General features: G+C 51.6%; 1 protein-coding gene across 1 annotated transcript; it reads right to left on the bottom strand.

Annotated features, from left to right (window-relative positions):
- Positions 1-9,035: 9,035 nt before the first annotated feature.
- On the bottom strand, positions 9,036-27,616 carry APCDD1L (APC down-regulated 1 like). Its single transcript, XM_057702239.1, has 7 exons — positions 27,445-27,616; positions 19,695-19,753; positions 18,191-18,254; positions 17,931-18,071; positions 17,678-17,816; positions 14,358-14,910; positions 9,036-9,800 (listed from the first exon to the last, which is right to left on the bottom strand). Exons 1-7 carry the CDS (start codon positions 27,614-27,616, stop codon positions 9,036-9,038), a joined length of 1,893 nt encoding a protein of 630 aa, XP_057558222.1.
- Between the last annotated feature and the right edge of the window lie 368 nt (positions 27,617-27,984).

Raw genomic sequence — 27,984 nt, 5'->3', positions numbered from 1 at the left:
GGCTGATTTTCCATTTCCCAGAGGGAAGGAGGTGTATTTCTGCAGTGTCCAGATCGAAAGAGCTGTTCACAGCGTGTTCTTACATGTTCCGTGCCAGCCTGATGAAGCCTGCCCTGCCGAGGCATGAACCTTTGTACTAGCGTCTCCGTATTATGTTCAATAAATTCTCTGCTCTGAATGTATTTAAAGGATGCTTCAGTGTAAAGTTATTTTGAAAGGATGGCCTACAAGCATTTAGCTGTGTTTTCGAGAAGACAGTAGAGCCTATCACTAACTCTCTCACTGCTTCTTAGGAACAGGAAATTGGTTTAAGTGAACAATCAGATATTTTGTGCCTTACAGGATGACTTAGGTCAACCTCCTCATTTTACTGATAGGGAAACTTTTGCTGAGAGACCTTCAGCATGGGGGCCAGTCCTGCACCCCCATGTTTTCCTGTTGGGGGAGGTCTTTTGTCATTGATTTACTGATTACTCACTGGTGTAAGTTGCCTCCAAGTCTGCAAGGTGAGGTGGTGTCAGCCTTTGAGCCATGGCTGATGGTCTCTGTCTTCCGATGTTATCTTGTTAAAACATTAATGAAGACGTTTTAACCTGTTTTGGAAAAGTCACATATGCAGACGGTGAGACTTCATAGAAAACCAAAGGATAAACAGCTCCAAGTCAGTGTCCTCCCGGCGTGTGCCCACTGCCCATCTCCAGAGGCTTCCAATGGCCCATTCTTGTTGGACTCCCTCCAGAGACCCTCTCCACGTGCGCCTGTGGTTGCAGAGCACTCGTATGTTGCGTCACACGAGTGGCAGCACCCTCCCTGCTCTGTCCTGAGTGCTGCCTGTTGACTTTGTGATGCATCTTGGAGATCATTTCATGGTCACAACACATCTTAATGGTTCTGTGATTCTCCTCTGGGTGACGTGCCCATCATTTCCTTAACCACCCCTCTGTGAGATGCACTTAAGTCACAGCTACAGCAAACGCCCCTGTAAATGAGCGAGCATATCATGAGACAGTTCCTGGAAGAGAAACAGGAAAGGGTGCCTGCGTGTCACACTGGTCACGTGCTTCCACATTGTCTTCCAGAGGACGTGGCGGCATGTGGGCGTGGTCCCAGCGCTGCCTCCTTCCCTGTTCCTTCACCAGTGTGTTGCATCGTCCACCTTTTTGATCTTTGCTCATCTGAAAAGTGCACTTAGTTTCCCAGCTTTAATTTATGGTTTCTTTGCATGAGGTTGAGCAGCTTTTCATATGGTAAAGGATCTGCAATGACATTAAAAGGCCACACAAAGGGCTGATGATAGAACAGCAAAAATGAAGATTCTGAGGACACGTATTTATGAATGTACAAATAGGAATTTGTACATGATTTTACTAATAGGAAGATCACATGCATCAAAAGGTATAGAAGTGATTGGGCAGGGGGAGGAAATCAAACTTTGTGGCCAGAGAATTGAGCTCGGACTGTTGACCTGCACGAGCAGGCTCCCTGCTGCGCGAGTCTTAATGCCTCCTGTCACATTTCTAGTGTCCTTAGACTATGGAGTCCACAGAGGATGCGAGTGAGGTGGAATGTTTCAGCCTCCCAGTCCGTAGGGAGCTTCCTTAAGAGGGACTGAAAATGGTGGTAATCCTTAAAGGGTTAAAATCCAAGCTGTGAAATGGAGGCCTTTTTAAATAACAAAAGGTGCTTTTCTAAGGAGATAACCACACCAATTTGCCATTATCTTTTGTTAGGGCATTAGTAGACAAATCTGCTCCCTGAGAATCTGCCAGGGTCCTGTAATGGGAGTGACATGCCCCGTCAGAAACTGAGAATACCCTTGGAGATTGTACTTGGAGTCTCGACTTCATTTTTTTTTTTTTTTCTTCAAGTAGAACTTCTGTTTTCTGTTTTCTTAGCAATGTTTGACTGTTAGGGTCATGTCAAAGAAGCAAAGAAATAGCAAAACTTTGGAGAAACACAAAATTCATGTTATGGCTTTTGGAAAAATATACCTTTATGCTATTTCAAAAATGTTAGGAAAATGTGTATGGAAGGCAGAACTCTTCAAAGTCAAGCCAAGACCCACTGTTAGATTTTTAGCCCCTCCTTGCAGTCACATTGCCAGTCCTAAATGTGACTCCCAAAACAGAAGTATCTTCTATTAGTAATGATAAAACCATCAAAGAATAGCCATCCAGTCCCTGTGGCCCTATCATACTTTGGATATTTTCCCTCAGTCTCAGACATTGAGGATAAGCCCACTTTGCAGACTGAAGGTGTTACCTTCTCCCATCAGCCGGGACTACCTGCTCTACGGCACCCTCCCTACCCCACCACCCCTGCCCCCCAGCTCTCTGTCCCTTTACTGGATTAAAAGCAATTTGAAGGGACGTTCTAGGTTTTGTCATTGGCTTTGGTCTTGTGGTATTTAACTGAAGCATTTCACGTACATGGTATAAAAAGTCAAATAGTTCTAACAGGCTCCTAATGAAAACCAGCAGACCCCCAGCACTCCTGGCTTTCGTTGCCTAGAGGCAGCCATTTTAGCACTAATTCTTCTGGGTGTTAACCTCTGTATTTCTGAATAATGTGCCTGTATTAGTTTTTCTTGATTTCTCATGTCTAGATACTATCTATTGATTTCCTTCTAAGGAGGATAAGGATGTAGCTCCAGTAACCTTTCTCTCCACCCCTGTCTGAAGCAGAGTCTCCTTCGCTGTCCCTCTCAGAGAGTTATGTCATCATTTCTGGCTATGTCAGTATCCTTTTGCATGGTTAAGACTACTTAAAATATTGTTCACAGCTCTGCCTTGTATGTTCTATGATTATATTTCCCTTTTATCCATAATCCTTTCCCCCCCCCGGAGTAACTAAATCTCAGTGCTTTGTTTGCTTAGTTTCTATGATAAATTCAGCCCCAGACTCCAACAGAAGTATAACTCTCTTTAGTACATTTGCACATTAGTTAGTCTGGGATTTTTGTGTTTTTTTCTTAGAAAGATCCCTCCTTGGAGCTCTGCATTCCCTTGCTACTCTCTGGACTGATGGCTTCCTAGGCCTGCTGCACAGCTCTCATCCCAGGAAGGTCCTTCCCTCCCTTTCATCTTGGGAACTCCCTTTGTTCTCTTCTGGGTTGGATTTCTTGTTTTCTGGATCTCTAGCTTTCTCTTTCTTGTTTTACTACCTCCTTTTGGTGGAGCACATCTTTTAGCAGGTTTCTGATGGAGGAGTATGTGGGAGATTATTTTTCTGAGAACTTTGCATTTCTGGAAGTGTTGCATTCTGCCCTCCCACTTGGTTGATAGTTGTACTGGGTATAAAAATCAAGGTTGGTGATCATTCAGAGGATTTTGAAGCTTTGTTCTCTGATTGCCAGTTTCCAGTGTTGCCCATAAGAAGTCGAAGGCCATTTTAATTCCTGATCTTTTTTCTGTTTGGGGGGAAATTCTTTGACTTTAATTTCCAACTTTCTTTTGATTTTTTTCTGCTAACATATTTATCCTTTTCAAGAATTCTATCTTTTTTACTATTATTTGCTATAGCAACCTGCTCTTGATATATATTATATATATATATATAATTTTCTTTTTACTGAGGATATTATAGTTCTTTTGTTGTTGTTCTAGAAGCTTTTGTTTTGATGTTCTATATGAAAGACTGAAAAATGGTTATGGTCTTTAAAAGGTTGACGTTCTTTTCCCTGAGGGTAGTATAGTTTTTGTTGTTGTTCTATCTCCTGCATTATCTACACCTGCTACTCACTTTGGACTAGGTTTGTGTCTTTGACATTTTGGAGGTTTTCTCAAATGCCTGGTGATCCTTGACTGTCCTTAAGTATTTATTAGTGAAGCACTAAAAAGCTGATGGGAAGCTGCATGGGTGAAGGTGGAATTTGTTGAATGGTGGGTTTCTATGAAAGCTAACTGGGTAAGGACCTAACAGACACCTCTTTGGGGAATGTCTAGCTGTCAGTATCTGTAGTGGGTTTAGCTTGGGCTCATTTCTCTAAAGAGGACTCTTCCAGGCTCCTTCCTGGCAGCATGAATCCACCATCATCTCTCAAGAAGGAAGAGACTGTGTAACCTCACTGTTTCACGTGTGGCGTTGTCTTTACTTCCTCTGTTTTCAGCTTCATACCTGACCTTGCCCTGGATGGTTTCCAGGCCCAAAGATCCCTAGATTAAACTTCTGGTTGTTAGAGGGGTTAGGGAGAAGGTCTGGGGGCAAAACTCCTTTTATAGACTTGCAAATGGTCCTCCTGTTTTCAGCCCCACTCCTCTCCCGCCTCGGAGGTGACTTGGGCCTCCAGTTCCTAAGCCCTCAGGGCACGAGTGGATGTGCTCCTGAACTCTACCCCTCAACCAACCTGCCAGCCCTTTCCTTTCACTTTCTGTAGCCTGCTGTCCATGAAGAGTGGCCCATCAGCTTTCCAGATTCCAGAATTTTGCTGACATCTCTCGGCTGTTTTCTCTTTTCCTTTTTTTGTTTATCTGTGTGGTTTTGTGCCTTTTAATTCTTTTTCTGTAATTTATTGGGACTTCAGAGGGAAGTGGAGGGAAAAGCGTGTTCCACCTGACCACTTCAGCCAGAAGTTTGGAAGACCTTCCTTCCAAGGCAACCCAGTATAGTCCTTGGCTCATGGTGGATGCTAAGTCAATGAATATGTGTAGGTCTTATTAAACTCACATGGCTGATTTTAACAGAAGCAATAGCCACCTAAGATTTTTGTTATTTTTTTTCTACTGAGGGATTAAAATAATACCAAATATAGGAGGAAGAGTAGTAAGTTGTTAATTAATAGCCCTTAGGCAATAAATATGACATCACTGAGAAAAGACTCATTCTCACTGAGGGTCTCCAGAATCACTCGCCAGTTACGGTCTTTCCAGGTGTTGAGGCTGGATGGCTCCAGGAATTATCAGGTTTCAATTCATTTTGCTGGTGGGGAAACTGAAGCCGCGAGAAGATGGGAGGGTCTTAGGTGCGTGTGTGAGGCTGAGGGGGCCCCGTGTTGGGCCTTGTGTCCCCCTCTTCTGGGACAGCAGTTGTCCCTATTGTCCTTCCTAGAGAGAGCCTGGCTAGCAGAACACAAGGACCCTCAACATCACAGATCTCTGCTCTGCCCATCTTATTAAAAAAAATAAAATCAAAATTCCAAGCTGGTATTTGAAGTATATTGTCATCACCTTGATGGTTGAATTCAGAGCACTTCAGCCAGGCCTCAGGGCATTTCTTCAAGTACCCGTGTTTATGGAGCCCCACTCTGTGCCAGGCTTTGTCCCACACACAGGGTGCAGCAGTGGACCAGGCAGATGAGGCTGCTGCCCGGGAACTCATGCTCTAGAGAAAGGGGCTGACAGAAGAGAAGGAAACCAGCAAATCGAGAATCTGCGATCCGGAAAACTGCTGTGGTGGAATAGAAAGGGTGTCCTGGTGGGCAGTGGCTGGAGGGGTGGGGGGTGGGCAGGGCGCTCCAGGGAGAGAAGGCACTGAGGCAGACAGCGGGAGAGGGACCAAGTTCCTGTAGCAGGGATGCCACCTGGCTGGGGCTGATGGAGGACAGAGGTGGCAAAAGGAGGATCTGGGGAACCAGGGGTTGCAGGGGGGTCGGCCTGGAAGCTGAGAAGCTGAGTCCTCGGGCATGTTGGCAGGTAATTCACTCCCGTGCTCACATCCATCTGATGGAGGTGGTGTGTGACAGGGACCCGGCTGTCTGTTCCTTAAGGCCATCAGGAGCAGATTGGGGGTCACATGCTGCTGCCCAGGTTCACCCCCTCCCCGCCCAACTCCACTACTGGCTGGAAGGGGGCCGGGGCCAGGACCCGCCCTGCAGCAGGAAGCTCTGCCCCTCCCCGCTCCTGCTTGAGTCACCAGCCCCAGGGACCAGGGCAGGGCGGCACAGCTGTGTCACCGTGAGCCGTCGCTCAGGCCAGCAGCACCACTGGGAGATTAAACACAGTGGCTTAGAGAAAGCAAAGAAATCACTTCTTTTGATAACCAGCATGTGTTAGTTAATGGGCCTCTGAGACCTGTATACAATTTAAACTTTTTATTAAAAAAAAAAAAAAAAAGCTCATTTACCCTCCTGGGAGCCTGCGCTATGAAATTATAAACGGCACGGGTCTTTTGTTTTTCCCCTTTTAAACGTGACTGAACATATAATAGAGAACATTAATTTTGTTTTGTTTTGAACTAGAACTGTGGCTTTTACTTTCCCGTCTTCTGCTAACAGCTATCTTGGGTTCTATGCGGAGGGTCCAGACTTCACGATAAGGTGGGTCCCCATACCTGGTAGAATCCCCTCAGTCTTCTGACCCCAAACCTGCCCCTCACGGGAGCCCAGAGTCTGGATGCGTGGCTTCTTGCCTGGGAGAAAAGAGCCTGGTATTTTCTGTCAGCATCGAATGCTCCAAGAATCAGGAAGCCAGGGATGGGAGGGTGCCTGAGTCCAGTCAGTGGGGCCAAGAACCTTCTCTCTTCATGAGCACGGGCCTCCTAGTTAGGGGAGGCTCAGCCAGTCCCACAAAGCAGCTCTGAACTACTTTCCCCAAATACAGTCACGAATCCCACCCCTGCCAGGGACCAGAGCCCCCGAGGGATACCCTGAGATGGAGGCTCAGCTCTCGGGCTCTGGGGCCTGGCTGCGGTGGCCTCGGGCTGGTCCCTCTCTGTTTCCAGCCCGCATTGTCTCTGCAAGTTGCAGAGTCACACCCTGCACTGTGCGGCCTCCCTCGAGGGATGCCATGCTGGGCAAGTGGCAGTGACTTCTTCGCTGGTAAAGGTTTACCAGGATCCTCAACCTTGGTTTACCCAACTGTACTCACTGAAGTTCTGCCATGGGCCAGGTACAGCTGAACCTGCTGGAAAAGATCCCAGTGACTGACTCAGTCCTTCCCTTGAGGCAGAGAATAAGCATGAATAAATCAGACACTGAGCAGTAAACATCATGGAGAACATAAAGCAGAGTGATGGGATGGGTAGACAGGACAGCAGGCAAAAGGAGGCTGCTTTTTGGGAGGGATGCTCATGGTGGCCTCCCTGGGGAGGTGCCATGTGGTCTGAGACTTGAATGAAAGGAGGCGAGCCTCTGCAGATCTGAGGGAGGAGGTGCCAGGCAGGTGCAGTGGCACATGCAAGGGTCCTGAGACAGGAAACAGCTTGGTATGATCAAGAAACAGAAGGAAGCCAATGCAGCCAGGGCAAGCGGAGGTATGGCTGGACCTGGGATTTTATTCTGCGTGCACTGGAAGCCCCCAGAGAGCTTTAATTAGCACAGGGCAGTGGCATGAAGTGAGGGTGCGTAGCAGAGACAGCCGGGGTTTACCTCCACTGGTTTTATTCTCTTTCACACGTTCTCTGCAAGACAATTCACTTCCTTTATTTAGAACCATAATCCCTTTGGTTGACTTTAATAACCAGCCGGAACATTTTTCAGGCTGTTTAATTTTATTAAAAGATTCAAATTTGATGATAAATGGTGGTATGGCTGCCTCAAGCCTTGGATACAAGACTTGCTCAGCCGTGGACACACTCCCACCACCCACCCTCATCCCCACCAGGAACACCGCCCCACCCCCCACACCGATGCAGTATCAGACCGTAAATAATCTAAGTATTTCATGTACTTTGGTAAATACGTCAGGAACACTCATAGCTCTCTGAGACCTACAGAGAATATTAACGTGGTGGTTTTTTGGTTTTGTTTTTGTTTTTAAGAAGAATGGGTAGGTAAGTTAGGGCAATTTCAGCGGGCTGACTGAACCCCACACAGTCGAACAGAGGACAAGGGCTGCCCTCTGAAAGCATCATCAGCCTCACAGACAACTCTTCAAGATCTGTGATAAGAGCCAGAGACAGGATTCGGGCAGAGGAAGGAGGGTGTGAATCATGGGCACAGCATCCCGGAAACGCTCGAGCCCACCAGGATGCCAGTTAATTTCGCAGGGTACAGACGAGGCCCTGGGAGCACAGGCAGGGTCCCTGGAAAGGCACGGCCTGTCCCCACCTCGATGCCCCCCTCTGAGCAGAGGACACGAGCACATCAACCCTGCAGCGAGCAAGCTGGACGAAGTGCAGCTCTCTGCCTCCTCCAGATGTGGCCGGGTAGCCCCGTGACCCTAGGATGGTCCCAAAGACGCATCGGAGGTTTCTCTCCCTCCTTGTCAGCCAAGCACAGGGAGTCCTGAAAACAGATGACGCCTGTGCGGGGCTAATTACAGAGCGCGGTAGTGTTCCCGCTGTCATTAGTATTAATTACTTTGCAAAGGCTGGAAATGCCGCTTTCCTCCAGAGACCTGCCCCCAGCCGCCAGTCCCACGCACTGGTGTTTGGTGTGGGCGAGGGAGGCTGAGCTTCTCGACTCAGATGGGGCCAACCTTTATTCGCTTGCTGGCCCGGGAGGGCTGGATTTCCCCGCACGCGGTGTTGACAGCTTGAGGCCTGACTCGCAGAAGCACAGGCAGGCGCAGACAGACACCAGCAGTCAGAACGCAAGAAAGCCGAGCTGCCCCCAAAGGGATGAGACCCCGCCAGCGAGCTGAGACGAACTGAAAGCCCGAAGCAGCATCTTTAATTCATGGTTCGAGTTTGAGTCTGTATTGCTAAATACGAATTAATAATCTTTAAACAACAACCCACAGACTCAGCAGAGCGGTGGCAGTGTGCACCTGCGGAACCGTGTTCCCGTTTCACTGAATCCCGAGGGCTCAGGGAGAGAACTGGGGTGCCGTTGGACAAGGAGACGGGGGCGGGTCACTCCCCGCCTCTGGTCCTCGCGCTGCCCAGGGCAGTCGGGAGTGAGCACTTAGAAACACGGAGCACTTGACGTCGCTGCAGTGCCCGAGTTCACGGTCACGGTGCTCGTCGCTGGCCGTGGTGTAGACTCTGCAGGTGCTGTTGAAACTCAGGTGCTGAGCCACGTGGGACACAGGCTGAGCTGATGTGGCCGGGCTGCGTACCTGTCCAGGACAGTCACGGGCGGAGGGGTCTGTGTCAGGAGGGAGTCCACGGGGTCAGACGAGTGTTTTGAGGCACCGCCTGGGAGTCAGAGACCAAGTTCATAGCCACTGGAGGAAGGCCAGCCCGAGAACCAGCAGGACAGGGAGACGGGCCACGGGGGGACACGGCCCCCCAGTGCTGACGCTGACGGGCACCTGCAGCAGCTGCGGGGGCCTGGAGAGGCCCCAGGCCCCCCCGTCACAGAGCACCAGGGGCGCCTGGTAGGATGTGGGCCTCTTCTCCGGGGTGTCGGGACTCGAGCCGTCGGTGGGCCTTTGTCCGATGAAGAGCAGGCTTTGCCCGAGGGGGTCCTGCTCCATCCTGAAGAGCTCGTACTCCACGTGGGGGAGCCTGATGCCCAGCGGCAGGCACCCGTTGGTGGCCGTGACGTCCCGCTCGGCTCCCAGGGCCCAGGCCCCCGGGCCCCCGCAGCTGCTCGGCTCGGAGAAGTTGAGCACGGCCGTGGTGACCCGGTCCATGGGGGTGACGCGGGCCCGTGTGACCTGGAACGCCAGCTCGGTGCCGCCACGAACCTTGGCAGACGGCGTACCCTTGGTGTAGCGGCCAGCCGCGTAGACGGTGAAGGTGGGCTGCCGGCAGGTGGGGTCCGAGAAGTGGTGGTAATATCCTTCCCAGGAGCGGTTGTGCCCGTGGAAGGTGAAGAGCCTGGTGAGGAAGAGCACGGCGGGGCGCACCTCGCACCCGGGGCTGACCCAGCGGCCTCCCAGGCGCAGGGGCAGGGCCGCCTGGGGGGGCAGCACGGGCGGGTGGTGCTCGTCAGACTGGGCGATGAGGCCGCAGGCCGGGCAGGGGTGGGCGTGGTGCTGGCAGAGACAAAGGCGAGGGGGTGACCGTCTGAAGTGGGGGAGTCAGGGTGCGGCCGAAGTGGCCTGCCCCCGGCCCCTCCCACACACCCTTCACTCCCCGCCTCCGGCCCCGCGGCCACGTCACTCTTCTCAGACCTCAGTCGCACCTCCATCCTCAGGGCCTTTGCACCTGCTGCTGTTTCTACCTGGAACTCCCCCTGGCACATGGCCTGGCTGCCTCCTTCCCGACCTCTAAGTCTCAGCTCAGAGACAGGCCTTAGAGAGACCTTTCCCGACCACCCCTTGTATGGTGGGCCTCAGCCCTTTGTAAAAAGCGCTCAGAGCCGTGTCATTCCCTATCTTCTCTTCTCTCTACCCCTCGCCCTTCACTGGATCGTCAGCTCCAGGAAGCTCAGACTGTCTCTCTGGGGCTGTTTCATCCCCAGGGCCTGGCAGGGCACCTGCTCACAGCAGGTGTATTGGGTGAATGAAGGAAGAAGACATGGAACTCGTATCCTGGGATCTGAAAGAAGTGGTCCTTTCCCTCACCCAGCCTGCTTGGTCCTGAAATTCGACCGTTAACATGGACGATCTTTCTCCTCGCCTGTTGTTACTCCCCGCATCCCCAACTCATTCTTTTCCAGGTGCTTCCTAATGGTCAGGAGCTATGCTGAGCATTTTTCATGCACTGTTACCTTAGAGCCACTAAAATTCTCATGCCCTTGGAACCCCCTTGCTGAGGGTCTGTGCTAAGGCATGGCTGAAAAGTTGCAAAGAGATTTGGCACAAAGATGTTCATTCCTGTGTTATTTATAATTGGAAACCCAGCCCTGCCACGCTATCAGGTGCGGCCACAGTCCTCAGTTGCCCAAGAGGCTGTGCATTTGTTTTCCTCTTCCTTTGGCCTTATTTACAGTTGCCCCTGTCTTCTAAAGTCTCCTGAGCTGGGTTTACAGTAAAACACATCAACAGGAAGCAGATGCTAAACCAAATTGTGTGGGAGTAGTCAGTCCGCATTTTGGAGTGAAAAAGCTCAGTCCAGGCCAAAAAGAAACCAGATGCAGACTTCTTTTTTTTTTTTTTTTTTTAAGGGAGCTGCAGCCTAGAATTTAGTTCAGAGCATCATTCTGAAATGTAAATGTTCTGGAACAGCCACTTGTCAAAGCAAGCATCCCCAGCTTTTGCTGTTCCAGAAGGAAACTCAGGGTCAGGAGTGCACACAGGACAGGGGAGGGGAAAGGCATCTTGAGGCCCCCGCTGGGAAAACAGCTCCAGTATTTTGTGTGTGTGTGTGCAAAAAACAGAAGATTTCCACAGACTGCTGTTAGTTGAGTTTCATGCCAAACAAGGGGGCATTTGGGAGTTCTGGTTTAGAAAAAAAATACTGGACGATTTCCTTTTTTTTTTTTTTTTTCTGTTTTGGATTGCTACATTATAAGATCTTCTTATTTATTTCTATGATGAACCTAAACTTGCCTTGATTTCCATAATACTGAAAACGCTATTAGTTTTTGTTTGGGGGATTTTGACCCAGAGGACTAGAAGGTACTTGGAAATGCTAATAAATGGCTATAGAAATGTTTGTGACAAAAAGAAGCAAGAGAGCTGGGTAGTTAGCTGGAGTGCTGGCAATTGGAATGCTAGCTCAGAGTCTCCTCTAATTTAGGCATTTTAACTCACATTCCAACTGTTGTTACACTAATGTGTATTGTCAGGACATAATGCATTACATCAGAATAATCTCAGGGCTGCCTTTCTCCCTCAAAAGAGATATCTTTTGCAGACAGGATATCTGGGGATGCTGGTTGGTAATTTGGGGCAGTTTTCTGCATGGCAGAAACAAATGCAGAGCTAGCAAGACTTGAAGGTGAGAGAGGGAGAGAGAAAGCACTTCCTTCTCTGAACCTCTGGAAGGGGATGGAAGAAAGTTCCTGTCTCTATCAAAAACCTTCCGGGCATCATTGCGCAGAGGTCTGGAGCTGCACGTGTTAAACAAGGCCCCAGCCAGCAGAATTCACACTTGTGCGCAAGCCAAACTCTTACTGGTTTAAGCCTGTTACATAAAGTTATACCAACAGCACATAGCAGTTTCTAATTAACCCCCAGAGGTGACACCAGGCTTAGATGATTTTGCTCGAGTGTTGGCTGATTGATTAGGATTCTATATCCAGGCAATGAATTTGGGGATCAAATTGGTTTTAAATTAATTAACTTCTAAAAATGTTCATGTTTACCATCTGGTTTGGGTTGTGGGCAAGGCTTGGGCCCTGGAGAGCATAAGGTAACAACTAATTCGTTATCTGGGGGTTTATCTGCAGTGTATCCTTCTTTGAAATTATCTTCCTTTTTCTTCCTTCCTTCCTTCCTTCCTTCCTTCCTTCCTTCCTTCCTTTCCCTCTCTCTCTTTCTTTCTTTCTTTCTGTCTTTCTTTTTTTATGGGGAGGTGGGCAGTTGCGGAGCGGACATATAACGTAACATTCGTACATCTTGCCTTGCTGGTCCTGTGTGTCCTGCTTGGCAACTGCATTGAAGGTTACATGGGCCATCCTGGCTGGTCAGGCAGCAGGAGGGCAGGAGTCTGCGGCCCAAGAGCCCCGCCTGGGGAGACATGACATTGTCATCCTCCGTGCCCTGGGGTCTGTGCTCTCTGCATTCAGAGCAGTTTGCCCTCCTAATGAGGTCTTGGGTGCCAGTAGTCACCCCATGGCCAGCGCCTTCTCCGCTCGAAGCAGGATGAACGTCAGACCAGCTTAGAACACTGGCTGTCAGAAAGGGAATCATTTCGAGGTCACAAAAAGAACTCAGGCTGATTTTCTGATTATGAGAACGTCTTGTTATGCTTCTTCTCTACTACCCAGGTTCTGGGCTGGGGGGAGGGAGATGGGAGAAGGAGAGAGAGCAGATGGGCTCAAACCTGGTGCCTCCCCCCTCCCCCCACCCTGCCCAACACACACTGGGGATGCTTTGACAAGCGGCTGCTCTCAGGGATGAGATGTTGCCCCATCTGGTTTAATTCCTTAAGTGTCTAGTATACAGCAGGTACTCAATACATGGTGAATATGTGACGGTTGCCTGTGGGCTCAAAGAGCACTCAGGAGCCTGGACTCATCCGTTCCTCCATCCATCCATCCATCCATCCATCCATCCATCCATCCATCCCTCCCTCCCTCCATCCTCATTTTTGAAAAATATCACTTGGGTGTCTCTTATAGACATTCTTAACCCAGAGTCCTAACCTCAACTTCATTTTTAGAAACCTCAACCTAAAATCAGAAGTTTCTTCTCATTGTGAATGTGGGCATCAAACCCCTGTAGCTTCAGTGGAACCTTCTGCTTGGTGGCCGGTCTCATGTTGACAGTGTTGCAGATACGGGAAACACTGTTTACACTATCGCTGCTTTGAAACGGCGGGGGGGAATGAAGACTTCACACTCATAGTATTCCCACCTCACAGTGTTTTAAGATTTGGGTAACTATTGGAATAGAATTGGTTTCTGTTTAAATCTCATGTCTTTTATGTTTTTACAAACATTTTTCTGAGGAGGGGTCCTGGGCTTTCACCAGCCTCCCTGGAGCGGTCAGGAGGCCCTTAGCCATGCCCGCCAGGCTCTGTGCTATGTGCCAGAAGAATGTTACATACATAACGTTCAGTTTCTTTCTGCCTGTGTGCTCATCGGACAAAAAAGGGCTATTAGATCTTCTTCACATCAGGGCAGTGTGTTTGTGATACCTTTAAAGTCTAGGTTAATCGGCGTGCATGACATCCACTTTGGGGTGGGGGTGGGGGGGTGCATCTCAAAGAGAGGGCCGCTCCCTTTCGACTGCAGCCTCCCGCCCAGAGGGTGGTCCATGGACCCCCTGCGCGTCCCCAGGCCAGACCCGTGCAACTTGACTGTGCTTTCTAAGGAGATGTCTGGGTGCTGGCATCTTGAGAACCGTCAGAGTCTGAGAAAGCGCTGCTCTGCCTGGTGTATGACAGGAGCATTCTGTGCCGCTGGCTCCAGGGCAACAGCTGGTCCACATGGAGCTTCCAGAGGGGCCTCCCGAGAGCTGTGCCGCCACCTGGCAGAGCTCTGGAGGAGCTGCCTCCCTAGTGCATTCACCCGAGTTTACTGGCCCAGACAGTGTGCCAGACCCTGGGCCAGGTGTGGGGACACGGAGGGGCACAGGGCATCCCTCTCATGGAGGGTCTAGTGCTATTGGGGAAGGCAGTCAACCAGTAAACAAACAGTGCCACCCAGGGTGTGCCGAGTGCTGGGAACCATGTGGGGATGGGAGGGGAGGGGACATCTGAGCCAAGAACTAAGGGGGGGCGGGGACCTGCCTGTGGGCAGCAGGGGCAGGAAGAGACCCCGCCGGGTCCACGAGGAGAATGTCGGGAGGACCAGATTCCAGAAGGCTCCCCAGGAGTTCCTTCTGTCCGGACCCGAGAAAAGATGTCTCAACAGCGAGAAGAGCATGTGCAAAGGTCCTGAGGCAAGCAGAGCAGCGCCGGGGAGGGGTGTAGAGAGGGCCCTAGGCAGGGACGGATCCCACAGGCTCTCAGAGCTCGCCCTCCCAGGGCCCCAGACTCACCAGGGCGCTCTGCAGCGGGCGCTGGTAGCCGGTGGGCCGGTAGTGCCGCCGCTCGGCCCGGTCGGTGTGGATGTCGCCCAGGTAGAGCTCCTCCACCAGCCGGGGCGCGGCCCGGGGCTCGGGCTGCAGGCGGCGCTGCACGCGGACCAGGCTGAGCTCGTGCATGGTGAAGCCCAGGGCGGCCGCGCAGTCCCGCTCAGCCCCGGCGCCCAGCAGCTCGTACAGCGCCCCGGGCAGCCAGGCCCGCGCGGGGGGCAGGCGGCGCGCGCAGGCCCGGCCGGCCCGGCTCTGGTCCAGGCGGCCCGCCACGTCGAGCAGGGCGCGGCGGCTGTGGAAGACGATGCCCACCTTGTGCAGGTGGTAGTCGGCCTCGGTGGCGCCGCGGGTGACCCAGGAGGCCCGGCGCAGGCGCACCTTGCCCTTGATGAGCAGCGAGTGGGCCGGCTCCCGGCACGAGGGGTCCCTGTAGTAGAACTGGTAGGCGCGGAAGAGGCGGTTGGGGTAGAAGGTGTAGGAGCGGGTGAGGAACTCGGGTCCCGGGCGCACCTCGCAGCTGCGGGGGCAGAGGGGGTTGGGCAGAGCCGTGAGCCCCCACCCTCGCTCCGGGCTTCCCCTCCCACAGCGTCCGTTTCAGGCCTCAGCGCAGGGCTGGGGGGCCGCAGCCTCAGTTTCCCCAACGGATCTCAGCCCCACTTTGGGGGCTGGGGGCCTTCCCCTCCTGCCAGTGGCCTCCGCGGAAGCTTGCCTTCCATTCAGTCCCGATTGCCTTCTTCAGCCCACATCCCCCTCGTGGCCTGGGTCCCTGTGGGTTGCTGCGGGTCCCCGCTGGCCCGAGAAACACACAGGCTTTGCAGCCAGAGGACCTGGGTTCCAATCCCGTTTCCGCCCCTCAAGAGGCGTATGAGCCTGACTTCTTCCTCTGGGACCCGGAGGCCTCAGGTCCACAGTCAGGGTTTCCAGCACCGCGTCAGGAGCAGCCGGCACCGCGGTGGCACCTGGGAGGAGCTTAAGAAACGGGGGGCTCCTCTGCACCCTTTGGGGAGCGCTGTGCTCTGAGCTCCAGGAGGCAGGGACCTGCCTATTCTCTCCCCATTGGGATGTCTGGCACCTGGTCCAGGGCCTGACACACACCAGACCCCCCAACCCCGGTCCTCGCTGAGTAAACCATGAATGGTGGGTGCTTACATCCTGTCTCCTCCTTTGCTATGCTGAGCCCCCACCGACCATGTTTCACCCACGTCTGTGACAGGCCTGTTGATCTAAACCAGGGGTCAGCGAACTTTTCATATGAAGGGTTAGATAATAAGTATTTTTGTCTTTGTGAGCCAGGTGGTCTTTGTGGCAGTTACCCAAGATCGTGATTCTGGAGCTAAAGTAGCCAGAGACAGTACCTACATGGTGGGCGTGGTTGTGTGCCAATAAAACTTTATTTACAAAGCGGGCTGGCCCTGACCCCAGGCCCTATGCTGCTGATGAAAACATGACTCCTAGGCCCACAGTCAAACCCTGGGCAGGGAATCAGGAAGCCTCTGGGACTTTCCCACTGGGGCTGAGCTGGGGCAGATGGTGGAGGAGTCCCAGGGGAAAAAGAGCAGGCAGGTACGCCCTGCACACTGTTACTCTAAACCAGGCACCACCTGTACTGTTATTTTCTTGATATGTTTCATACCAGGGCTGCTGGAGCAGGAGAAAAATGTTCTCACTCGCCCATTGCTTTCCATCTTTCTGGCTATATTAAGGAGAGAGTCTCTGTTGGAGTTCATGAGTCTTTAACACGAACCTCCCTTTTCTCCCAAAGCAACAGACTCAGGGCCTTAGGCAGCCAGCGAATCAGGTGAGAATTTAATGATGTTGTTTTGTTTTCATTGACTTTCTTTTTATGGTTACCTCCTGTTGATGCAAGTGGCTCAGGGCTCCATGTCCACAGTGATATTACGCTTCCTTTAAAAATAATCATAGTGCTGTAAATGTGTGCAGTGTACCAATTATCCCCAATAAAGCTGTACAAATGCATGAATATATTTACACCAACAAAGGCAAGTTGGTTTAAAGAAAAATTGTAAGTAAGTACCAGTACAGGCAGGAGTTAAACATGGAGAGAGGTGACTCACACGCCCGAGGGTGGGAAGATTTGCCCCAGGGAACACCGCAGGTCACACCAGACATCTCGGCAGTTCCCAGACTCTGGGTCCTTCCCTGCACTACTCCCAGAAAGCAGCAAAGCCTGTCTGAAGGGTACAATGGGGGACTTTCTAGGAAGACAGTACTAGAAGTTTCTAGAACTATCTGGAATGCTGTTGTCTTGGGGCAGGAATAGCCTGCAGCCAGTCCCCATCCTCCCCAAGTCCTAGTTCTGTCTCAGAGTGACCCCAGCCAGTGGTGCCTGAATCCCACCTGGCCTGCGGAGTTGAGGTGGGGGCAGAGCCTGGGAATGTGTTCAGAGCAGCTTTGCAGAACTCAAGTCCCCTCCCTCCCCCAGTGTACTAGCAGATGTTTGGCAGTCGGATTTTTCCCTGACCTCGGGAGGTGCAGGGAGGACATGGAAAGTCCAGGCCCTGACCCCAGAATGGGACTGGCCAGAGGGGATGTGGGGGAGGAGGGGATGTCCTTGGCGCGGAGCAGGACATTGCCTTCCTTCTCCCTGACCCTGGGAGGGAGGACCCAGGTGGCTGTCCTGCAGATGAGGACAGAGCGCAAAGCCCATTGCCCCAGAGCAGCAGTGGGACCTCTGAAATGTCAGGCTAACCCGTCAGGTTAGAAGGAGCATTAGATGGGCAGGCAGGACCCCTGGGCCCTCTCTGGCCTGTTCCTCCGGCCTCAGGACCTTTGTACCAGCTGCTGCCTCTGCGTGGCTCTTCCCCCCAGCTCTCTGGATGGCCAACTCCTCCTTTCAGAGCTCGACTGAACGCCACCATTCCTGAGAAGGCTTCTCTGACCGCCCTCAAAAGAACCCTCCCAGGCCATTCACTCTCACATCCTCCATTTCATTTCTTTCACCATCTCAAGTTAACATCACTTTGTGTGTTTAAGGCTTGTCCCCACTGCAGCTCCCCCTGCACCCCGTGGCTCCTCAGTAAGTGTTTGCACAGTAGGTGCTCAGTGTGCGGGACAAGTGTGTTTTGCTGTGTGTGCCGACACAGTCCCGACCTCCCAGGCTCACTCTGGGGAGGGGACAGGCAAGCCCGTGCTTGGCAGCTGGCAGGCCTCTGGATGACTGAATGAATTGTGCCCATTTCACAGACATGGACACTGAGGCTCAGTGAGGGTGAAGCCTCCCAGCCCAGGGGCCTGTGGTCAGTGTGACCTCGGAGGGGTCTTACCCAGTGGAGATCCAGGGCCCATCCAGGCGCGGGGGCAGCAGCGCGGTGACGGGTGCTCTGTTGGGCAGGGGCTGCTGGCAGCGTGGTTCCCAGCGCAGGCGGCCACCCCCCGCCATCCCGGCCGCCTCTGCAGTGCGGGCTGCAAAGCAGAGGGACCGGGTCAGCGATCCCCGCACATCCTGGTCCTCCATCTGCCGGGTTCTCCCCTCCCAGCCCGGGGGCAGCAGAAAGCCAGGCAGGGGTCTGCCCCCACCTCCCCCACTCCTTGGCTCCCGAGACAGTGAGGGGGTCCCCAGATCGGGGCGCCTTGAATCAGCCTTTGGACTCATCTCCCTCCTGCACACTTGCCCGCTGTGGCCCAGCGCCGCCGGGCGGTCGTGGACGGGCACTGCACCTGGGACGGGAGGCAGGCTGGGCCCAGACAGAGGAGCCGGACAGGGGTCTTGCAGCCCCTCCCCCAGGAGCCCGGGTTCTGCTTGCCCTCTGCCCTGGAGCAGCCAGACCTGCACCCACCCCTCACGGCCACTCCCTTCGCGGTGCCTCCGCTGTGCCAGGCCCGGGTGTTGTCCGTCCCCACCTGTGGGACAGGCCGGCACTGGGCACGCCATGGTGCTCGGGATGTAGGTGGTGGGGCCGGGAGAGGACGCCGGGGCCTCGGGGAGGAGACTGAGCAGCGGGGCAGGCCTGGGGCCCCCTGCTCTCCAGTGACCGCCGCCCCCGCCCCAGATGGGCTCATCTCGTGGAGACAAGCCAGGCCCGGCCGTGGGATCTTTGCTTCTAGGAGTGGCTCAGAGGTGAGAGCCCCAAGGCCTTCAGCTGCTAAAGAGCAGCAACTCCCCTAGAAACTGTCGGAAACGGTCGACCCCACTCAGAGGGCCGGGCTTGATGCAGCCCAGATGGCGGGATGTGGTGGGAGCTCGGCGATGAGCCGTGTCCACATGTTACAGCAACAGGCTGTGCTCAGGGCGGCTCCTCTACCCGCCGGCCGCGCTCCTGCAGGGCCTTCCCAGGCCCCTCTGCCCACCCCGCCCGTGGCGCCCGTGGGTCAGGGGCGCGGGGGCCTGGCGATGTCTGGCAGCCCAGGGAAACCAGCTGTGCGGGTCAAGGAGGCCCAGCAGGGCGTGTGGGCTACGCGAGGAGGGAATGATGCCCCTGCCCCCACCCCTCAGCCCACAGTCACGTGGTCCTGTCAGGGTCGCGAAGGGTCCCTGCCCCTTCACAGCGGTCAGATGGGGCCGTGGCCCCCAAACTCTCTGCCTCCCTCAGGCTCTCTGAGTGGATCCCTCACTTTCCTGGAGGCCCGAGGTCTCACCAGGAGACGCCTGGGGTCCCCAGGGACCCACCGAGAAAACTGGAGTGACGCTGGCGGGGGACCATGACGTAGCATCAGCGGCTCCTGTTAACGGAGTTCCGACGGTGCATTGTTATTATATCATCTTATGTTTGTACACGCTAGCTCACTGCTGCAGCGGCCCTAGGAGATGGTGTTCGCATCGCTTTCCTCTGATGGGCAGAGCCACGGGCCCGGTGCGCTTGGCTTAGCTGGCCCAGGGCCCAGGCTGCCCCAGGCGAGGAAGCCGGGCTCCGAGCCAGGCGGCTGGCTGTGGCCTGACAGCTTCACTGTGGCTCCTCGTGCGTCACCGGCAGGGGAAGGGGCTGAATGAGCGAACGCGTGAAAATGCTGGTGCAGCACTGGGTCTCTGTAAATGCCTGCTGTGTCCTGCACCGGATGTATAGGCTTGAATCAGCCACATGAGAGAGATGAACATAAACAACCAATGCCCCAGGGGTGTGGTGTCCCCACAGACAGGGGGCCCTTGGGCTGCCCCAAGAGCTCTCAGGGCTGCTCTGCAGAGTGGGTCCACGCCAAGGGCAGTGTGGAAAGAGCGTTTCTGTGTTCACACAGGCACATCTAGCCTTTCAGGGACCAGAGCCAGGATGTTGGGGTGATGAGTCCCAGCCTGGCCCCGTCGGGAACCCTGAGCGGGGACACACGTGCATCGCGTCCACACCTCACCCCTTCTTGTGCTCCTGAAATCAGCTTCTCCTGCACACGCTGGGTCCCTGGACCCAATTCTGCGGGCAAATTTGAACGTCACTGGTTTCAATGAAGCGTGTGCGAATGTGTTGATTTGGGGAACGGATGGGAGCAAAGGGAAGAAAATGGTCTAAAGGGGGTAGGTGTTATCTGCCTGGTCGGAAAATCAAGCTTATGTCTCAGAGCAAAACCGTAAACGGGCCCCAAATATGACATTGGAGCTCTTTCCACAAAGCTTGGTTTCTTGAGGAAATGTTTTCTGTTGAAAAGGAAACGCGCCTTTCCCCCAGGTACTCTCTGAAGGCACCTCGAAGAGATGTCGCCTTTAGGATGTTATATTTTGACACAAATCCTCAGATAATATGTTCCTGCTAAGTGTGTTTTAGTTTGTCTTGTTTTTCTGTGAGAAAGTGGGATTTAATTGAGTCAGGAGACGATGAGATATGGTGAAATCTCACCCCTATTCAGAACATGTACACGCAAAACACAAAACACAACTGGAGCCCTTCTTCTTTGTAAAAACCCCAGAGTAAAGCGTGACACTGCCTCTCGGCGGAAGCTTCAACGTCAAGGTTGCAAAAATGAAAGCAACCGATTAGAAGTGAACACGTGAAAGGTTTCCAGTCCCAGCTTTGGAGGTAGCTTATAGATTTTCTTTTCTTTTTCTCCCTCTTTTCTCCACTAGAAAAGTCTGAGCTCAGGAAACTGCAGCCAAGAGCAGATGGTGCCGTGGGCCGGCTCGCACAACTTTTCTTAGGGATCTGATAGACTGAGTTAAATGCGTGGGCCAAGCTGATTTTTATCAACCATGGATTTTTAATTAACAGTGATGTCCACTTACCGCCATCCATTATTTACTGTTTACCCACTAATTAGAAATTATGCTGCTTTTGCACTCACAAGAGCAGGACATTTGAAATTAGATCGCATCGTTCAAATTACCTGCAGAATTCAATCCAGAGCGTCCAATTGCTCAGACCAGGCTACTGAGTTTTAAAATATGATCTGCTCCAGCCTGTTGTGGGATCACAAGTCAGAATGCAGCAGGCTACACGGCAAACATTGTGTGGAACCTGCCTGGGGTCTTAGGGGGGAAAGAATCTGCTGAGTCTGTCTTGAGCACAGGCACTTGGTGGAGGTTGTCTCACCCAGTAACCCCAGGGGAGGCAGCCTGTCAGCGCACTGATGCAGTGCTTCCACATGCCGGCCATCCTTATGGACCAGCAGGTGTCACCTGCACAACCACCCATGGTCCAGGGTCAGTCGATGCCCCCATTTTGCAGACGAGGAAACTGAGGTTCAAAGGGTGGAGAGACTTGGCCACCCTATCCCAGGCAGTGGCTTCTTATCTAACAAATAAAATGTGGTAAAATACACCTAACATAAAAGTCACCATTTTAACCATTTTAAAGCATACAATTAAAATTCAGTGACATTTAAGGTGCTCATCAGGCTATGCAAACATCAGCTCTGTCTAATTCCAGAAGTTTGCATCACCCCAAATGGAAACCCTGTATACATTAGCAGTCACTCTCCACGCCTCTCTCCTCTCAAACCCTAGCAGCCAGTAATCTGCTTTCTGTCCCTGTGGATTTGTCTCTTCTGGGTATTTCATACAAGTGGAATAAAAAATGTGTGCCCTTTTCTTATCTACTGTTCACAACACTTCTATTAGGTGGACGTGATTATCTTCATTTTCCAGATGAAAAATGGAGCCTTGGGAGAAGATTTACACTCAGGTCCACCATCCATGTTTTCTTCAAAGATCATGAAAAGTGTAGGTCTGAATCCATAAGGGGGGGGGGGGGGCGGTGGGTGGAGAAAAGACGTGGGGTTTGTAGCCAGAGCAGATGGAGAAATGTCAGGTCTTCAGATACCTTTCTTTGGGGGGCAAAAAGCAAAAGAAAAGCACTGTTTTTTTCCCTATCCTAACTGGCTTGTTCCACGGTTCTGGGAGGCGTGCCAGGTGGTTTTAGGTGCAGTGGCAGAGTATTTCTTATTCCAGGGCGTACGCATCGATTTCAGACGGTGTTAAAAAGCAGCAGCAGTTACTGTAGCAAAATTGTGCTTTCACAGCCCACACTGCCCAGGACAAAACCGAGTTTTAAAAGGGGCTTGGTCTGAACTGGGTTTTAAAAAATTAAGTAATACTTTAAGTAAATAATATTTAGTAAGTAAGTATTTAATAAGTGAATGTGTCAGTAGCCTGGGGGTGAGGGGCTGGGCGTGCACAGAGTGAAGAAGGAGAGACTAAGGTGAATGCCTCACTTCCCCTTGTGGCTGTGCCTTCTGGAGCCACCACCACAAAGGACGGCAAACTGGGGGACTGAAAAGGGCAGGACTTTATTCTCTCACAGTCCGGAGGCCAGAAGTCTGAAGTCAAGGTGTGGGGAGGGCTGTGGTCTCTCCTGAGGCCCCAGGGGAGGGTCCATCCTGCCTCTTCCAGCTTCTGGGGGCCCCGGGCATCCTCGGCTTGTGGCCGCATCCCTCCAGTCTCTCCCTCTGTCTTCCCAGGGCCGCCTTTCCTCCCTGCGTGTCTACGTCTCTGTGTCCAAACCTCCCTCTCCTTTCGCTTATAAAGACATCAGTCACTGGACTCAGGTCCACCCTAATCCAATATGACTGCATCTACATCTGTAAAGACCTTATTTCCAAATAAGGCCCCATTCACAGGTACCAGGGGTTAGGATTTGAAAATATCTTTTGGGGGATGCCGTTCAATTATAACCGATACCCAGGGCCACAGGTCACCCAGCACCCTAACATTTGTCCATCCACCCCTCCGCCCCTCCATGAGCCTTGCATGGCTGTTACATGTCTGTGTAAGGTGGCACTTGACGGCCAGAGTTTCTGTTCTCTCGGAGAGGCTGGCATTTATCAAGTAGTTCCACTATGGATTACAATTTCAAAGAATCGTGTCTCAAAGGAAATTTACACAATGACCAAAAACTTTCTAACACGCTTGGAGTAACATTCCACGCTTTTCCTTACGACCGCCAAGGCCCTTCAAAATCAGCTGTCTTCCTGTCTTTCCGGTGCCGTGTATCACACCCCACAGTACGTCTCTACCGCGTGTTCCTAGGGATGAACGGCAAACTCTTTCCGGCTGCAGGGCCGTTGCAGTGCTGTGCCTCGGCCAAAGCACCCCCCCTCTGCTTCGAGCTGGGTGCTCCCCTCGCGCTGGGGTCTCAGCATAGTCGGCGGTTCCTGGCAGGCTGACATCAAACATTCCCTTCTGCTACTTTCCCCTTCCCTTCTCACCCCTCCCCTTCCCTCATCACCTCTCTCAATTACTTACCTGCTTGCTGTTTTCTATTTACTTTTATTTCTTGACTTTTCGAGTTGAGATCATTTCAGACCTACAGAAATGTTGCGAAAGCAGTAGAAAGAGCTCTAGCATACCTGGTTTCCCCAAAGGTTAACATCTCACATAGGTATAGTACAATGATCAAAACTAGGAAATTAATATAGACCCCATGTTACAAACTAGTCTACAGACCCTATGCAGATTCCACCAGTTGTCCCAGTAACGCCTCCCCTCCGGTCTAGGATCCAGTCCAGGATCACACATCACATTTAGTTGTCACGTCTCTGTAGCATCCTTCAATCAGAGATGCTTCTTTGGTTTTTGTCTTTCACAACCTTGACACTTTTGAAGAGTGCTGGCCAATTATTTTGAAGTGTGTTCTTCAATTTGGGGTTTTCTGATGTTTCTTCATGATTAAATTCAGTTGATGCAATTTCGGCAGGAACCCCAAAGAAGCAATATTGTGCCCCTCTCAGTGCATCGCTTCAGGGGGTCCTGAGATGTCAATTTGTCCCAACACTGGTGATGTTAACTTTGACCACTTGCTTAAGAAGGTGTCTGCCAGGTTTCTCCATGGTTAAATCACTACTTTCCTCTTTGTAATTAATACTTATCTTATGGGGATATACTTAGAGATCATGCAAGTATCTTGTTTTCCATTATACTCCCCCCACTAACTTCAGCATCTATTGATGACCGCTGGCGATTCTTACTTACCACAGTGATTACTGTGGTGTTTTCCAAATGATCATTTTCTAGTTTCATCATTCTTTCTGGATTTATTGATTGGAATTGTGCTACAAGGAAGCACTGTCCCTTTTCCCTGTTTATCTCTTTATTCAATTATTATTTGTATCAGCATGAACTCAGGGATATTTATTTTATATGTTACAGTCTATTGCTATCATTATTTAGTTTGTGGCTCAGATTGTCCCTGATTTGCCCATTGGGAGCTCCTTCGACTTAGCTCCTGGGTCCTTCCTACATGCACTTATCTTTTTTTTTTTTTTTTTTTGAGCACATCCTCATTATCTGGCACTAGAAGATCTTCCAGGCTCATTTTGTACTTTTTCTGCCCCAGCCCTGGAATCAGCCATTTCTCCATAGAGTCCTGGTTCTTTTTATTGGAGAATGGTATTTAGAAACCAACATCTGGGGGCTAGGTGCTCACTGCTACTGAGGTGTCACTCTAGGTGCCTCAATTTCTTTCTTCCTTCTTCCTTTCCTTCTTTCCTTCCTTCCTTCATTTCCCCTTTTCTTCCTCCTTTCCTTTCCATGAGGACAGGCCCTTCTCTCTTTCGCTCTCTGCTGATTCCCCAGCCCCTAGCACAGTGCCTGATGGATGCTAAATAAATATTTGCTGTGTCAAGACATAGACAGCACTTAGAACAATGCCTTCACATAGTAGACAATAAGTGCTAGTTGTGATTGCTACTTTTAGCTCGGTGGATGGATGAATGAATGACGTATGCTCTGTAAGACCAGTGCACATGAGTTCTTGCTGACACGTCTCCCACCCCTTGGGGTTTCCCCTCCTAAAAACTGGCTGGTGATTTCTGTCACGTGTGTGGCTGTTAGGGTCAGGCTTGAAATGGAAGTGGAGGAGGAGAAGGCTTGCAGCTATTGGGATCACTAAGCATCTGGCTGAGGGTGAAAGGGTAGTCAGTAGGGAGTTCCCAGCAGGTAGAGAGGAAAGAGAAGTAGGCAAAGGGAGATGTAAGTCTGAACATCAAGTCCTGCCAAGAGTTTTGAGGATGGACCAGATTGGCATAAGAACCTGATGCTGGTTCCTTGGCTTTAAAGCCTTTTTGACCCTTGGGACCTGCCCCAGGCAAACCAGGACCCTGATATGGTTCTATATCCCCAGGGAAGGCTCCACCTAGCTCCACGGCACTGTTCAATAGACACAGACTGAGTCCCACATTAAAAGAAGCTAAAAATTAGCAGGTGAAATTAATTTTAATGATATTTTTATCCAGCCTCCAATAGTGTATGTAATACATTCAACATGTAATAAATATGAAACCTAGTAATGAGATAATTTATATGCTTTTTCAAATATAAGGCTTCGAAAATGGGTGTATATTTACACTCGCAGCACAACTCAGTTTCGATGGGTCACATTTCAGGGGCTCAGGGGCCACATGTGACTGGTGGCTGCTGTGCTGGCCAGCATAGCTCCAGCTCAAGAATGGGATGTGCCTCAAATTTCGCTGTATCAGAGGCTTTCAAGCTGGTTTCTGAAGACCACAGGTGTTTTCTTCAGCAGAGAAGGGGAGACCCAGTAATCGGGACTCTGGCCTCCCACCTTCTGGTTTAGCCCAAGCAGCCCCCACCATTTGCTCTGGTTTATGTACTGGGAGGCTGATTAAGATCTGCTTTGAAAAAAAGTGTTCTCTTGCTTAAAAAAAAAAGTCTGAAACCCTCTGGTTTATTTCAAAATCCTTGGCTTAAGGTAATTCACCTTGAATGTTTGTGCTTAGAAGCTTATGCACATTTTAAATAAAAATCCCCACCCAAAAAATAACCTCCCTTGATTAGAGGCGCCCGCCTTTTACAAATTGAGATGTGCTGGCGTGCAACGGTACACAGAGGATGTTTCGCCAACAAGCTTCAGAAACCGGCTGTTGAAATGGCAGCCGTCACTGTGTTTCTACAGCAAAAGATGTGCTTTCCAATGAAGCCATTGCACAAAAGGCACACAGAGTTTCCGTTTAAACTCCCCGGAGAAGGTTACAGATTGGCATGCTATGACAGAACCAGCAAATCACAGAACTATGAAGATAAACTTTGAATTCTAAGGAGCCTAAACTTCCCCTCTGGTGTGGATGGCTGGCCTTCACATTCCTCATATGTCCCTCATTTGGCCATAATTGAACCTCATTATCCATCTAATCCAAGGCTCTTTACCTTCAAGGCTTCAAGGCTGGGGGGTGGGTGGGGGCGGGGCAGGATGGACTTTGCATTCTTGGGAAACTCAGAAGCGGTGTGCTCTAGAAAAAGTACACACGACTCCCCAGGCCGGCAGCATCCCGGGACTGTGACATGTGCCTTCTTTTGCTGCCCTCTTTCGCTTGGTGAGCTAAGAAAGTTTAAAGCTGCCCTGAGGAATGATTCTGAGCCGGTGAGATGCAGGAGGGCTTCAGACTCAGATGTCAGTGTGTTGAAAGGCTATCGAAAGGACATAGCTTTGTTCGTCACTGTCTCCCCTGTTCCGCGTGAAAAGTCCCAGCTCGGGCTAGACCAAGGGGTTGGTGAAAAAGGTGGACCTTACTGGTGCCACTTGGAGATGGGGGTTGTTTTATGTTTGTGTTTCCAAAACTGAAAACATTTTGTCAAGGGGAGCAGCTGACCCGGGTAGCTATCTCTGCTCGGCCTGTGTTGAGCATTTCCTGGTAAGGGAAGAGGAAACACACAGCTCACGGGATGGGAAAGGAATGGGGGGTTTGGGAGACAAAGTCTGGCCCACCAGGCCTAGCTCATCAGCCAGTTTTTCTTTTGTTTTTTTTTTGTTTGTTTGTTTGGTTAGGAATGTTCCAGTACAAAAACCGTTCCCATCAAATCTCCCTCAGCCCCATGATAATGCTAATTATTCCTCGCTCTGGCCGGGGCTTCCACCCAGAGGAAAACTGGAAAATTCCAGCCAAAACCCAGCTGTTTCCAAATAGGCAAGGCATCAAGCTGATTGATGGAAGGTTTTCCCGTTTCACCCAGATGTTCTAGTGTCTTGGAGACAAGGCCTCCTGCGCTCGACTTTAGCGCCTGTGTTCCCAGATCTGCATGGTGGACCCTTAGATGTTCATAATTTATACAAAATTTGGTCAATGCTCTCCACGGATACGAACGTTCAGCCCTGTGCTTTGAGGGGTGCGGCGAGCGGGGAGCTGGGGCCTGGAGAGAGAGAGCATGAGATCTCTCGGGGTTTCTGAACATGCCTGGGTCTCACAGAACATTCTGGTGCCTGCCCTGAAGGGTGTAGTTACAAGCCAGCGTTTGCTAAACAGAATGTGTGTCTAGAAGTCTCCCATTGGATTGAATCTGTATTCGCTCTCTTGGCAGAAGACTGAAGCTTCCATTGTTCTATAGAACAGGAATTTGGCAACGTAATCACAAGGTTTTGACACATTCAATAAGAAAGAAGACGTTTGTGTAATCACGGTGAAGACTCCCGGAAAAGGGTGAAGGAGTAGGGATCTTGGGGCAGCACCTTGAGGAGCTTAACTCTTCACGGGGCCTTGGGAACTGGTTCTCCACCAGGTCTTCCCCGGAGGGGCCAAGGATCTTCTTGTCTCATAGCAATATTTAGCTTTCGAGGAGAGAAGGATGGAGCCTGTTGGTCTCTGTTGAGTGCCTTTGGGTCTGAGAGCTGCCCAGAGATGTGGGGGGGTCCCAGAGAGCAGCCCCATCGCTGGGGAAGTGTACCACGTATGGGGCTGTTCTTGGGAGTTTCCACAAGGGGGCCCTCTTGAGCTTCGGTTGGGGCGGTTGGGCGGCCCCGGGTGAAACCCAGCACCACCTCCACCAGCCCCAGCCTCCAGCCAAGGGCCACAGGGCTCCCTCCGTCCACCTTGGCTTTGGCGAAGAGGGGGTCCATCGAAGGCCAGTGCCAGGGCCCATGCTTCCTTCCACGTGGGCGATCTTGGGTTCAACTCGCACAGGGAACGTATTTGGAGACCAAAGGGCGAGGGTCACAGGGTCACCTAGCCTTGCCTCCTTTTGAAGAAGTTTGCAACGCAGAACACACACTCCAATTGGAACCACAGAAAGGGCATCTGGGAAACTTCATAAACAGTGAAACTAACCATCTCAGCTCCTTGGGTCCTTTCCCCAAAGATGCACGTGGGGGGCCTTTGGGGCAGCCACGACAGGAGGCACGAAGATTTTCAATGCAAGAAAATTACTGTAATTTAACAAGTCAATTTTGTCTTACATTGTGTTGAGATTAAGTTCGTGGTCTCTTCC

This window comes from Hippopotamus amphibius, chromosome 12 (genome assembly GCF_030028045.1).
Source record: "Hippopotamus amphibius kiboko isolate mHipAmp2 chromosome 12, mHipAmp2.hap2, whole genome shotgun sequence".
Lineage (NCBI taxonomy): Eukaryota > Metazoa > Chordata > Mammalia > Artiodactyla > Hippopotamidae > Hippopotamus > Hippopotamus amphibius.
Note: the sequence above shows the minus strand (reverse complement) of the source record. Positions and strands in the feature narration are given on the sequence as shown.